The following is a 12,046-nucleotide window of genomic DNA, read 5'->3' on the forward strand; positions in this document are numbered from 1 at the left end:
AATAGAGACATCAGAAGTATGGTTGAAATATATGTATGTATGTGCATGTGTCTGTATGCGTACCATTTTTCCAGGCTCAGTGCTGTGCTAATACTCTAATGAAACTCAAAGGCTTCCATTAACCATTGATTAACTCTTCAAATCAATTTTGTTAGATATTGTTAGCTGGTTGGTGACGACTTTATTATATTCCATTTTATTGAATGACTGTGGGAAGAATCACTTTATCTCCTTGTTTAAAATAAGGATTCTGGTGAGAATATAAACAAAGGAAAGTATTTGCTCTCTTCTCTGTTGTGCATGGTAATTTTGGATGTGTTTGGTGTATGTGTTTGAAAGAGATGTAGGCTTTTAAACAAATTACAAAACAATGAGATGTGAGAGATTGCTATGACAAAAAATTCTGTGTGGTTTTAATAATTTGGAGGCCTTGTTCATGTAATAGTCATGCTGTAGATTGAAAGTATTTTTTTAAATTACACAAAAGGAGATGCAACCTGAATTAGTAAAAATACTAAATTTATATAAAATATACAAAATGTACGTGTATGGGTAGAAGAATTTAGCTTAAAATTCAGTGAAATTTGATCATAAATACTGTTGACAAGAGATTGACCTAAAACTTGATGAGTTGCTTTATTTGCTGTAGCAAAAATCTAAAAGGCAGAATCTTTTGGACTATCCTTTAGAACTCGGTGTAATAGAATTTGACCAGAGGAGAGCTGAAGATGGACCTTACTTTAAAAGAAAAAAATGAGTGGTTGGTCCCAATATTTGTACAGTGGTCCTTATATTTTCATATTTCTTTGTTTATAAAGTACCCTGATCATCTCTCCTATGAGGCAGTCATACTGATTGCAGTCAGTAAAAGTGCTGGATTTGGCAGCGTGGATAGTTATGGTCAGAGTTCAGGTGAATACTTTCGTTTATCAGGCTGTAAGTACTCTCAAGTGGCACATCCCAGCCTTTTCTCTCTCCATGCCTACAAGTGCACAGCCCCCATACCCAGCAGGAGACCCTCTTTTGTAGGTTTAGTAGAAGTTGCTAGGAAATTGATCCCTGAAGAGTTGTTTATGTTGCCATTTTGGCCTGCTAGTGTCAACTAAGTGCCTGAAATCATTTGATTTTCTCATCATATGAAGTATGATGTATACATTTAAAAAACAGACCTAGGATTAATTTTCTTGCTTTTTTTTAAAAAAAAAATAAATTTATTTATTTATTTATTTTTGGGTGTGTTGGGTCTTCATTGCTGCACGCGGGCTTTCTCTAGTTGCGGCAAGCGGGGGCCGCTCTTCATTGCAGTGTGCTTGCTTCTCATTGCAGTGTGCTTGCTTCTCATTGCAGTGGCTTCTCATTGTGGGGCACGAGCTCTAGGCGTGAGGGCTTCAGTAGTTGTGGCACGCGGGCTCAGTAGTTGTGGCTCGCAGCCTCTAGAGCACAGGCTCAGTAGTTGTGGCGCATGGGCTTAGTTGCTCCGCGGCATGTGGGATCTTCCCGGACCAGGACTTGAACCTGTGTCCCCTGCATTGGCAAGCAGATTCTTAACCACTGCACCACCAGGGAAGTTCCAATCTTTTTTTTTTTTTTTTGGTATAGCATCATTTCAGTGTTCTGATTTGGAACTATGCTCCAGAATAACTTACTAGAGAGCTGGGGGGAAATGTCACAGGCCGAAAAGGTAACCTAGATCAATTCAACAAAATTTTTGTATTTTGAGAGATTACTAAAAATGGACCAAGATGTATATTACTATCCAACACATGGTCCCCACTCTCAGATAATTTATAGCCTAGTATGAGATACAGATGTATACATAAATGTATAATAGAAGGCAAAATACTCTTAGATGTTACATTTCAGGGTAAAAATGTGGAGAGACTTAGAGGCAGAAAGGGTGGAAAGGAAGGAAGTCTTCAGATCCTTCTTTACTTACAGGAAGAGTTAAAAAAAAAAAAAAAAAGAAACCCAACAAGGTAGGGGGTTGGTGGTGTGGAGGGGAAAATTTTTATACAGACATTTTCTACACAAAATAAGATTTTCTCAAATGTGCAGCTCCTCATTCACTTTATTCTACATACATTAATTGTAAAACTATAGTGCTTTGTTCCAGGCATGGTGCTGGATTCTGAGGGTTCAAGGCTGAAGACTAAGTCCTCCTGCAAAGAATTCACAGTCCAGTTTAGGGTTACAGATACTAATTGACAACAACAAAGAAACAATACAATAAAAGTATATACAAAGTATGGTGAGACTGCAGAAATTGTTTTTCCCAAAATTGGATTTTGGAAGTTTTACTTTAAACATGAAGGAATGAAGGTAGGCTTTTATGAAGCAGTTTGAGAGCCCTGATTTTTAACTGTTCATGCTTTTGGCTGATAAGAACCATTGAATCAGATGCTACCAAGTTATGTTTGGTCTTTAGAGATTGACCTGCTTTTCTTAATGATTTTATTTTATTGATTATTTTGCTTTATTTTTTATTAAGGCAAAATAGTAATTTGTTTAGCTGAGCAACTTTATTTTTGTAATCTCCTCGTATTCTTTTGCTACCATCCTTTATTTGGTGTGATCATGGATAATAGAAGAACAGGATACTTTGAGGATTTTCTCATCTGAAAAATGGGGCTTGATATGAGGATCATATGAGAAGATATGGGCTCCACTTTTGTGTACAGATGTCTTGCATTATTAAACACAGTTGAACCAGGAATACAGTGGGTTGGTGTTGTTTTTTTAAATTTATTTTATTGAAGTGTAGGTGATTTACAGTGTTGTGTTAATTACTGCTCCACAGCAAAGTGATTCAGTTATACGTATATATACACACACACACCCACACATTCTTTTTTAAAATATTCTTTTCCATTATGGTTTATCATAGGATTTTGAATATAGTTCTCTGTGCTGTACAGTAGGACCTTGTTTATCCATTCTGTATATAAAAGCTTACATCTGCTAACCCCAACCTCCCGCTCCATCCTTCCCCCAACCCCGTTTCCCTTGGCAACCACCAGTCTGTTCTCTATGTCCATGATTCTGTTTCTTAGATAGGTTCATTTGTGTCATATTTTAGATTCCACGTATAAGTGATATCATATGGTATTTGTCTTTCTCTTTCTGACTTCACTTAGTATGGTAATCTCTAGTTGCATCAGATCAGTGTTCTAGTCAGGAAAAAATCAGGTAATGGACTAGGTTGACATACATACTCTGTCACTTTTGGAAACTGGGAAGTGTATGTGGTAGCCCATTTTCAATAATGTGAATAGATCATTTTTTACAAAATAGATAATTCTTTAAGCTTTTATATGTTAAATCATAGGAGGAGTGGCAAATCTTGGTACTTTCTAATAAAGACTTTCTCTCCTCAGAGAATAACAGTGTAAATCCATATATCAACTATCAAGATATAACATTAAATTTTGCCATATTTGCTGATCACAGAGGTTTTAAACATTTGAAAATAGGATTATTTTTGCTTTTGCTGTTTTTTAGCATCTTCTGATATTTGAAGATAGACGAATACATATGATTAATTAAAGCCTAAGAAGTTGTATGTTTTTCATAGCATTGTAGACTCAAATCATGTTTAAGGTGGAAGGAGCCTCTAATCATAGCCCAGGAAGATATAGATAGCCAGAGTTCTGAAAAACTGTTACATAAGCAGGAAAAGGGGACTCTCTTGTTGGGAAATACATTCATGGTTATCAGTTGTGAAAAGTTATAATGGTTCTTTTAATAGCAGCTCCAGAATAAAGTTCCATATTGGCCTTTTTAAAAACAGGTAAATAACTAGAAAAATAAGCTTTGTTTTTAAAAAACTACCTGTACTCAAACACAGCTTAAGCTTGGCAGTTGAGCAACATAACGTAGCATCTGTGGGCTTTCTTTGCAACATTTTGAAAAGTGAACTACAAACCAAGATTTTGCAACAAAATAAGTAAGGAAAGTTTATGGAATGTGGAGGGAAATAGCATGTGAAAAAGTCAGTTCATTCAGTTGGCTTACAAAACCTTTGCTTTCTTCCCTAGCTTGTAGGGCTTTTACTTTCTTTTATATAGGATCCCTGCTACTGAGCTTCTCAGTTCTGCCCCAGTGTTAAGTTCAGGAGCAAAGCAGTGCTACAGCTCCTCCAGTGGTACAGAGAGAAAATTCCAGGCAGGCTCCTACCTCAGGAAGCATTGTTTTCCTGCTTTCTAGACTTTAAGGCTATCTATTTTAGTTCTTTATTTTATTTTATTTTATTTTATTTGCTGTGTTAGGTCTTTGTTGCTGCGCATGGGCTTCTCATTGCGGTGGCTTCTTTTGTTGCGAAGCACGGGCTCTAGGCGTGCAGGCTTCAGTAGTTGTGGCACACGGGCTCAGTAGTTGTGGCTCGTGGGCTCTAGAACGCAGGCTCAGCGGTTATGGCGCACAGGCTTAGTTGCTCCGCGGCATGTAGGGTCTTCCCGGACCAGGGCTTGAACCCGTGTCCCCTGCATTGGTAGGCGGATTCTTAAACACTGCGCCACCAGGGAAGTCCCAGTTCATTATTTTAAACGACAGTGTAACCCTAGAATTGCTGCTCTAATTGGAGGTTTCGTTTTGGTTAATTTTGTTGGGGAGTATTGATCGGTGTTAGGTGTTTTAAAATGCCTCTAATGTGCTTCAGAGGAACCCCCGAGGCTCTTCCTTCAGGCTAGTTTAGTCTGCCTCTCTGAGCCCAGTTTACTTTGCTTTGCGTTTCTTTGAGCTGCTGTAGATCATTTATTCTTCTGCCAAAAATCATAGTCAAAAAGTTAGCAGGAAAGAGATGTATCAAGCAAGAGTGGTATACTTGAAGGTGTTTTTAAGCCACCTCTCACTACAGCAGGGACAGGAAGGCAGCACGACTTGGTGATGGTCACCAATAATTCATTTTTCTCCATTTTTTTTCTTATTTTTTACCTTTTTAATCATTTATGTTGACCAATTCCTCTTTGAAACTGTGACTTTCCTTATGAGATTAATCATACAGCTGCTTCAAAATTTTTTTACCTCCATGTTGATTTAAAATTTCTTATACCCATTCTCACTTGTGAGTTCTAGTCTTTAATTTCCAACCATCTTTAGAGTATTTCCATTTAATTTTACTAATCTGTCTCCCAGATTTCCCATTTTTTCCATTGTATTAGTATTCTCCTGAACTTTGGAAGCTTGGAGTCATCTTGAAAGTCCCTTATCTCTTTCATCAAATCTCTTGTAAAGTCATGTGTCTTCCTGTGCACAGCCTCTTAACCTTGTCCATTTTTACTGTCACCTTTTTATTCTGCTGGATTTCACTTCACATCTAAATTATTTCAGTAGTCTTTCGACCGGATCTCCTTTATCTAGATCACCTTTCTCCTCTAATCCATCTAGTACAAACTGATTAAAATATAACTTGTTTTGTTGCTTTCCTGGTAAAAATACTATTCTCCTGCATTACTATTAAGATCAAGTTTAAATTTTGGCCCTGAAAGTGGCCCATTTTTGCTTATCCTTTGTGTCTCCCACTGCTCTTTGAGATCATCTCCTTCATTAAGCAGGGTGCTGTGTGCGATTCTTCATACATACCATGTCTGTGGTTTTTCTCCTTGCTTTTGTAAATGTTCTGAACCATGCTGTGGTTTCACCGTCCCCCGCACCCCCCACCCCAGTCTATCCAAATTTCTGGATTTGTTCGGAAAAGCTTCCCTGATTCCCCCAAGTGTGTGTTTCTTGTTTCCTTTAAAAAAAATTAAAAAAAAAAAAAGTTTCTTTCTGGATATTTTTCATCTTTCCCCAATTAGATTATAAGCCCTTTGAAAATAGGGACTCAGCCTTTTCTACTTTTGATTTTGTGCTTGGCAGTTTGGATGGGTGTTCAGTAAACATTAAATTTGTGAGATGATTAAGAAACTCAACTAGTGTGTTAATATAGTGCAAACTTGTGTGTTCAAAGATGGTTTTAACTTTTGAGATGTTTTTTTCCTTTGCTAGTGTGTTAGGTTCGATTGAAGTCAATCCTTGGCAGTTATTTTTATTCTGTAAATTTGGTAAATTTTTGATTAAATAAATTTTGATGAATTGATTTTCTGTCTAAAGAGCATTGCTTCCCGGAAGATTTAGTAATTCCTCAAAATGTTTACAAAGTTATCAGTTAATGTGATTCCAAGAAACTAAATAGTCAAAATGTGCTGAATGTGTTGTTCCGTATGTTCCTGGGGACAACACACCAATGATTCTCACCTCTGTGCCTGCCAGATAAAAGTATTTGAACGTAATAGACTTCCTCTTAAGATGCTGAAAGAGTCGTCTCTTGAGAGTTTGAATCAAGATGAAAAAACAATTCAGTAGTGTGACTATAACTAAAATACCTAACTGTTCTTCAAGAATAACTTAACAGATCTGTAGAAGATTTATTAGAGGACAACTGAAAGGCTGCTATGTAAGATAAACCGAAAAGATTTTATTTTCAACTTGGAGAAGATATGCACAAATAAACTGTATTAGGGTCTCTACTTCAAACTTGAGGATTTTGTGTGTGTGTTGTCGGCGGGGGTGTGTGAAAACAAAAGGAAGTCTGCTCGCTCAGTAGTGCCAAAATCAAGGTGATAATAAAAAGTTGCTTGTGTATATTTTCATCTTCTGTTTTGAATTTGAGCTCATGGAAGATAACAACCACATTTGCCTGCTGTTCCATGTCTTTGTGCCACTGTCAGAAGCAGAGTTCTAGGCCCGAAAGACCCGAAGAGCAAATGAATATGGCATTTTATATGTTCTAATCAGAGACACTACCTGGATGGAAAGTTAGCTGCAAACATTTGTATGTGTGCTGTTCTTAATAAAATGAGTATTCTGTTAAAGAATAAAGGAAATTAATATGTAATTATAAGACTTTCTTATGCCAATTGTATTGCATGATTCTGTGCTTTAAACATTATAGCATGCTGGCAAAATAAAGAATCTGAGAGCTGGTAAAGCAAAAAAAAAAGAGGAAGAATTGGTCTAGAATACCACTAATAAAAATGGTGCTGTTTTCCGCTGTCTTTGGAGAAGTAGGCACCCTCAAAATACTCATGAGTATATTGCAATTAGAGAGAAAATAGCAACTTTACTTTCAAGCAGGTTATAAATATTCATCAATTCAAGAGACAAATATATTGTTCATTTACTTAATTGTAAGCACTTTTTGTTTTCCATCATTTCTTTCATGTTTATATCATCTTCTGCTTGGTTTTCTCCTGTTTCTCTGCTTAAGTAGTATTTTAGAGTTTCATTTCTTTTTTGACTTTCTGTTGCTATGAGAGATACCTTTTAAAAATCTTTCCAGAGTATTGAATATTTTCCATGTTTCTCCTACGTATTTTCATCAAAGGACAGTGTCTTTCTAAGAATTTTGTTAGTACCTCTTTTCAAAAGCAGACAGCAAAAAAGACTGCCTTACCTTGTTGTAAAAGAGTAGCCTGTTGACCTTTTGAGCACATAAATCAGGGGTAAGAAATCCATATTTCTATTAAGAAAAAACATTGACAGGAAAAAAAAATAAGTACAGTAAATAGCATATTGTATGACATGTAGTGGGAGAAGAAGGAAAATGATAGAAGTAGAAAGGGTAAAATAATTCAGTCTTAATGGCAAGCTTGAAAGTGTTTTTTGGTTTTGTTTTTACTTATTAAGAAGTGGTGAGATGCCATCATTAGAAGAGACTGTTGTTTTCATTCTTTCTTAAAGAAGCCAGAAACATAATTTGAGAAAGAAGAGCTATATTATTCCTAATGCCTAAACGTTCTTCTTGGAAACTCTTTCATTGTTTTCAGCCCCTTTCCCCCCTTCTAAAATAATAGCTTAATCTTCTGGTCTAGTTTGGTTCTATTTGGAACCAAAGAAAATAATGACAAGAATTTTTAACTCTGAAACTTTTTAACTCTGAAAGACTTTTAAATGAATAAATCCATAAGTTACTAAGAATGAACATTTTTTAATTTAAACTTCAAAAGTAAAATTTTAAATGTACAGCCTGCATTTTCAAGATAAGTTTGCAGATTGGATTTCATAATTGGAGTTATCTCTTCATAATTATATGCCCATTCCAAAGGCTGTAAACAACAAATCATATACCTTGTACCTTGTCTGAGAAGCATAACCTTCTAGAACCTAAAGTACCGTTTATACAAGAGCAATGTGAAATAATTTTAGGATGGGATTCTATTCTACTTTCAGCAGACCATATACCATCTAGCAACACATTATAATATTGTCAGAAATCATTTATGTATGAATACCTTCATATACTTAAAGATGAAAATGTCATTTTAAGTCTCACAGACCAGGGATCATTCTTACAGTAAGGGGGCTATGTTAGTTTTACTTTCCTGCTGCCTTTTAACTCAAATGGTGGAATAATCAATCTGCTTTCTAGTTGAGATTCTTTTAGAATAAACTGTTTAATGAAGAGTGTCCAGTTTTAGATCTTTGGGGGATGGTGTTTCATATCTTCCAAAGATCACACTGTAGTTTTCCCATAGTATATCAGGAGGTGAGAGGCTTAAGAGGATCATTGCATCTGTCTTGGTGATTGATTTTTGGAAGAGTCTGGAAGATGATCTATCCTAACTTTCTCAGGTTGAACTTTCAAGCTGTGATACTTTTCTTAAAGTTATTTCTGTACATTAATCAATGAGGAAAATTTCTTAGCAGGCTTATTGTGAAGCTTGAGGTAGAAGCTCCCCCACCATCTTGCCTGCTCCAGCCTTCCCCCTTGTGTTATGTCTATCTACAGTACTTGGCATATGACTGTGAGGTGTTTTATGGTGGTTTAATTAAAGTGTTACTGAGGAAGCACTGGCATGTTCAGGTCTGGCACTGTCTAGTATGTATAGTGAATGAAACTTCTTTTGGAACTGAATCTCTTAGTTATCATCCCTTCTTTGAAGTCAAGGGGAGAATTTTTCATTAAAATTATGTCTTTTGCTTGTTGTCTTATATATATTCTTTTTAGATAGAAAGGTAAAGTTTAAGAGACATTGAGCAGATGCTGAATTGTTGCAACTCCCGATCCTAGAGCCCATGTCACACCCACTCTCAGCCTAGCAACAAGTAGTAAAAGACATTTGGAATCCCTTTTCCCCCATCCAACCTTGACTATTAAGACTGACAGCAAGGATTTAGCAATTAGAAATACTACATACTTTGTTCTCCTACCTTTCAACAAGAATCAGCATGTAAAGTTGAAGTTTCCTGACCAGAATTTGGAAGACTATAATGTGATTCCCTGGGCCTTGATTCCAGAAGAAGGAGCTCTCTGAATATGCGTTTACTAGTTGGTGGTGAATTCATGAGTCGCCAACTATTAGGCCTTTATGTCCAGATATTATCTCAATTTATGGAGTAAGGTCCCTGAGTTCTCCTCTTTCCTTCCACAGGGCAAGCAGGAGGACTTCAAGACGACAGTTCTGGAGGGTATGGAGACGGCCAAGCATCAGGTGAGGGTGGCATTAGATGCTTGCCACTTAGCAAGAGCCGCCAAGTCAGGGATTGATGCTTGCAAGTGTTTTTGGCTGTAGTACCCACATTTTAGCCAGAAGCGCAGGGGAACTTTAACCCACAGGACAGAGTAGTATAATAGGAGAAAGTGTAGCCAGAACAAAGGCAAGCAAAACCTTTTGAAGTCCTCAGGCCGATCTCAGCCCTCCACTCTTCTTCATGTTTTTGAGGAGATGGCGGGTACTTTTCTCCCCAGCAGCCTTTATAGTAAAAGTAAACATGATATAAAACATAGACTTAGAAATCATGGGACCTTTACAAAGAAAAATAACTTTATACACAGAGGGGAAGCCATAGGCTGAAAAACAGGATGGAAAGGCATTCTAGGATTAGTCAGAGGAACTATGTGGGCAAGAGAAATGGTTGTTAAGTGGTATTGGATACAGTTTTTTCAGTTAACATTACATAGTTAATCATTTTGCAGTTTAAACATTTTGTTTCTCACATGAAAATTAATCTTTGTTAAAAAGTCTGCTTGAAGTGCTGTTTCTTTTCAGACCAAACTATGAGATTTTAACTTTTGGAAAAAGTAAAGGGTTAAATGATTTATAGGGGCCCATCTGGAACAGTTAACGTTTGTTCCAAGAATCCAAAGTAGAATATCTGGATTTCATCCTTTACCTCGTAAAGGATGTTATTGTGTGTGCCAGTACTCAAAACTAGTTTATATATACATTTTGATAGACTTGGAATAGGTATCACTTTTGGAGTTTGTCACTTTTGAACTCTTAAGTCTACTTTTAAATTATTTGTTTATTATAGTTTGTGTACAGCAGGTCCAGGGAATATTTGTATTTTACCCTCTTGGATCAAAAATAGTTCAATGTTAATACAGAAATTAGTACTTAGGGGATCCAGAATGTTAGAAGTAGACTTCTTTAAATGCTATTCAAAGGATTGGAGGTTGATAATCAGTACATGGTTGTCTTAGAGGAGTTAAAATTCTCATTCAGAGTCTATATCTGGCAGATCAATCTTCAAGAATGCTTTTCATCAAATGATGCACAATTGGATCTTCCATGGAACTGTTGAGGGTCAGGGATAGCCTTTAGAGCTTTAATCTTGAAGAAATAAATTGAGTTTTCTTGTTTCTTTTTGTTTTGTTTTTACATGAGTAATAAGTTTACTCTTTTGCTTAAGTAAACAACATGTTGTACTGCTGAAAGTAAAAGCAGACTTTCATATAGAACTGTGGTGCTACTGACTTAATATTAGTAGAACATGAGTTTTAAGTGTTTCCAGGAATGGTGGTGACTATTCTGAACCCTTCAAGATCTCTTCTTTAGATTTTCACCTTGTTCAGAAGCATGCATTTGTGAGATGATCAGTCAGAGTTAGAAACGTATGCTTGTAAGTGATCAACGTTATTCTCTTAACAAAACCAAATGACCGTCATGAGTATCTTGGGACCAGGATCACATCTTGACTTTTAAAAAATCATACCAAGTTGGTATTTACATCCTAAATCTTAAAAGTTAGAAGGGAACTTGAGGTCATCTTGCCTAGCTTTCTGCCTTCAAACAGGTGGTATTTGTATCACCCCTGTTTTATCAGGTCCTGAAACACAAAGTTAAATGACTCGACCAGGAATATACCCAACTGTGGAGGAGTGAGAACCCAGAGGTCTCGTTTATTATGCGTAGACTATTCCTTACACCCTCCCTCATAGAATCATTTAAAGTGTGCGTTTGCGCTAAAAATAAAAAAATCTAAAGCATAAGAAATCATAGGATCCTCCTCTTTTTCCTTTTTCTCTCTTCTCCCCCTATTCTTTATTCTTTTATTTTTAAACTTATAGGACTGGATATGGTGCATCTAAACTTACTAATTTTAGGAAGTTTATATGTACGTCCTATCAGGCTCTTGTTTTCCCTCTTTAGCTAGAAATCTAATTGTAGTTAATTTTATCTACGTTAATAAAGGGGGGAAAAAGGCAAGAAACTCATGGAAGCCTTCTTTTCTGTTATATCTCTCTTACTTCATTCAAGATGCTACCTGTGTCATATCAGAATCAGGGGGGAAATGATTTCATGGAATAGCGGTCCTATATCCTCACTTCCCCCCTTCTTTTTTCTGCCTAATTGATATATCCGGAAAGGTCTAAATTAGTCCCTTAAATATTTAACTACTTTTACTGTGTTTAGAGAGAAAGCATGAGCCAATCAGACCATTAGAAAAGGCAATTATGCTTTAGCATGACTGCATTTTGAAAGGTGATGCTGGAAATTTCCTGTGTGAAGTGGTGAGAAAGAGGAATTGAACAGAGGGCAAGATTGGTATGTAGGCAGCCTTGGGGCTTTTAAAAAATTAAGGTAGCATCTTTAAAACATTCTAGATTTCCAGAATACCAGACTCTGTTAAGTACACACAAACACCAAAGTATAAAACTGTATTCCAGAGCCAAGTGTAAATACTTCTGAATTATATGTACTACTGCTACTTTTTTTTTTTTTTTTTTTACTGCTACTTTTAATCAGGATATTATACTGAAGACAGTTGTATTCTGTAAGGTTCTTCC

General features: G+C 36.3%; 1 protein-coding gene across 2 annotated transcripts in view; it reads left to right on the forward strand.

The window, feature by feature from the left end:
* KDM1A (lysine demethylase 1A) overlaps window positions 1-12,046 on the forward strand; it is a 62,707-nt gene that overhangs the window by 12,335 nt on the left and 38,326 nt on the right. Inside the window, exon 3 of one of the 2 annotated variants that reach the window (XM_059915799.1) lies at window positions 9,408-9,467. The exons of the other annotated variant lie outside the window; for it this stretch is intronic. Within the exon in view, the coding sequence (XP_059771782.1) occupies window positions 9,408-9,467 (60 nt within the window). The remainder of the gene's footprint in view (window positions 1-9,407; window positions 9,468-12,046) is intronic. 2 annotated transcript variants of the gene reach the window in all.

Source organism: Balaenoptera ricei, chromosome 1 (genome assembly GCF_028023285.1).
Source record: "Balaenoptera ricei isolate mBalRic1 chromosome 1, mBalRic1.hap2, whole genome shotgun sequence".
Lineage (NCBI taxonomy): Eukaryota > Metazoa > Chordata > Mammalia > Artiodactyla > Balaenopteridae > Balaenoptera > Balaenoptera ricei.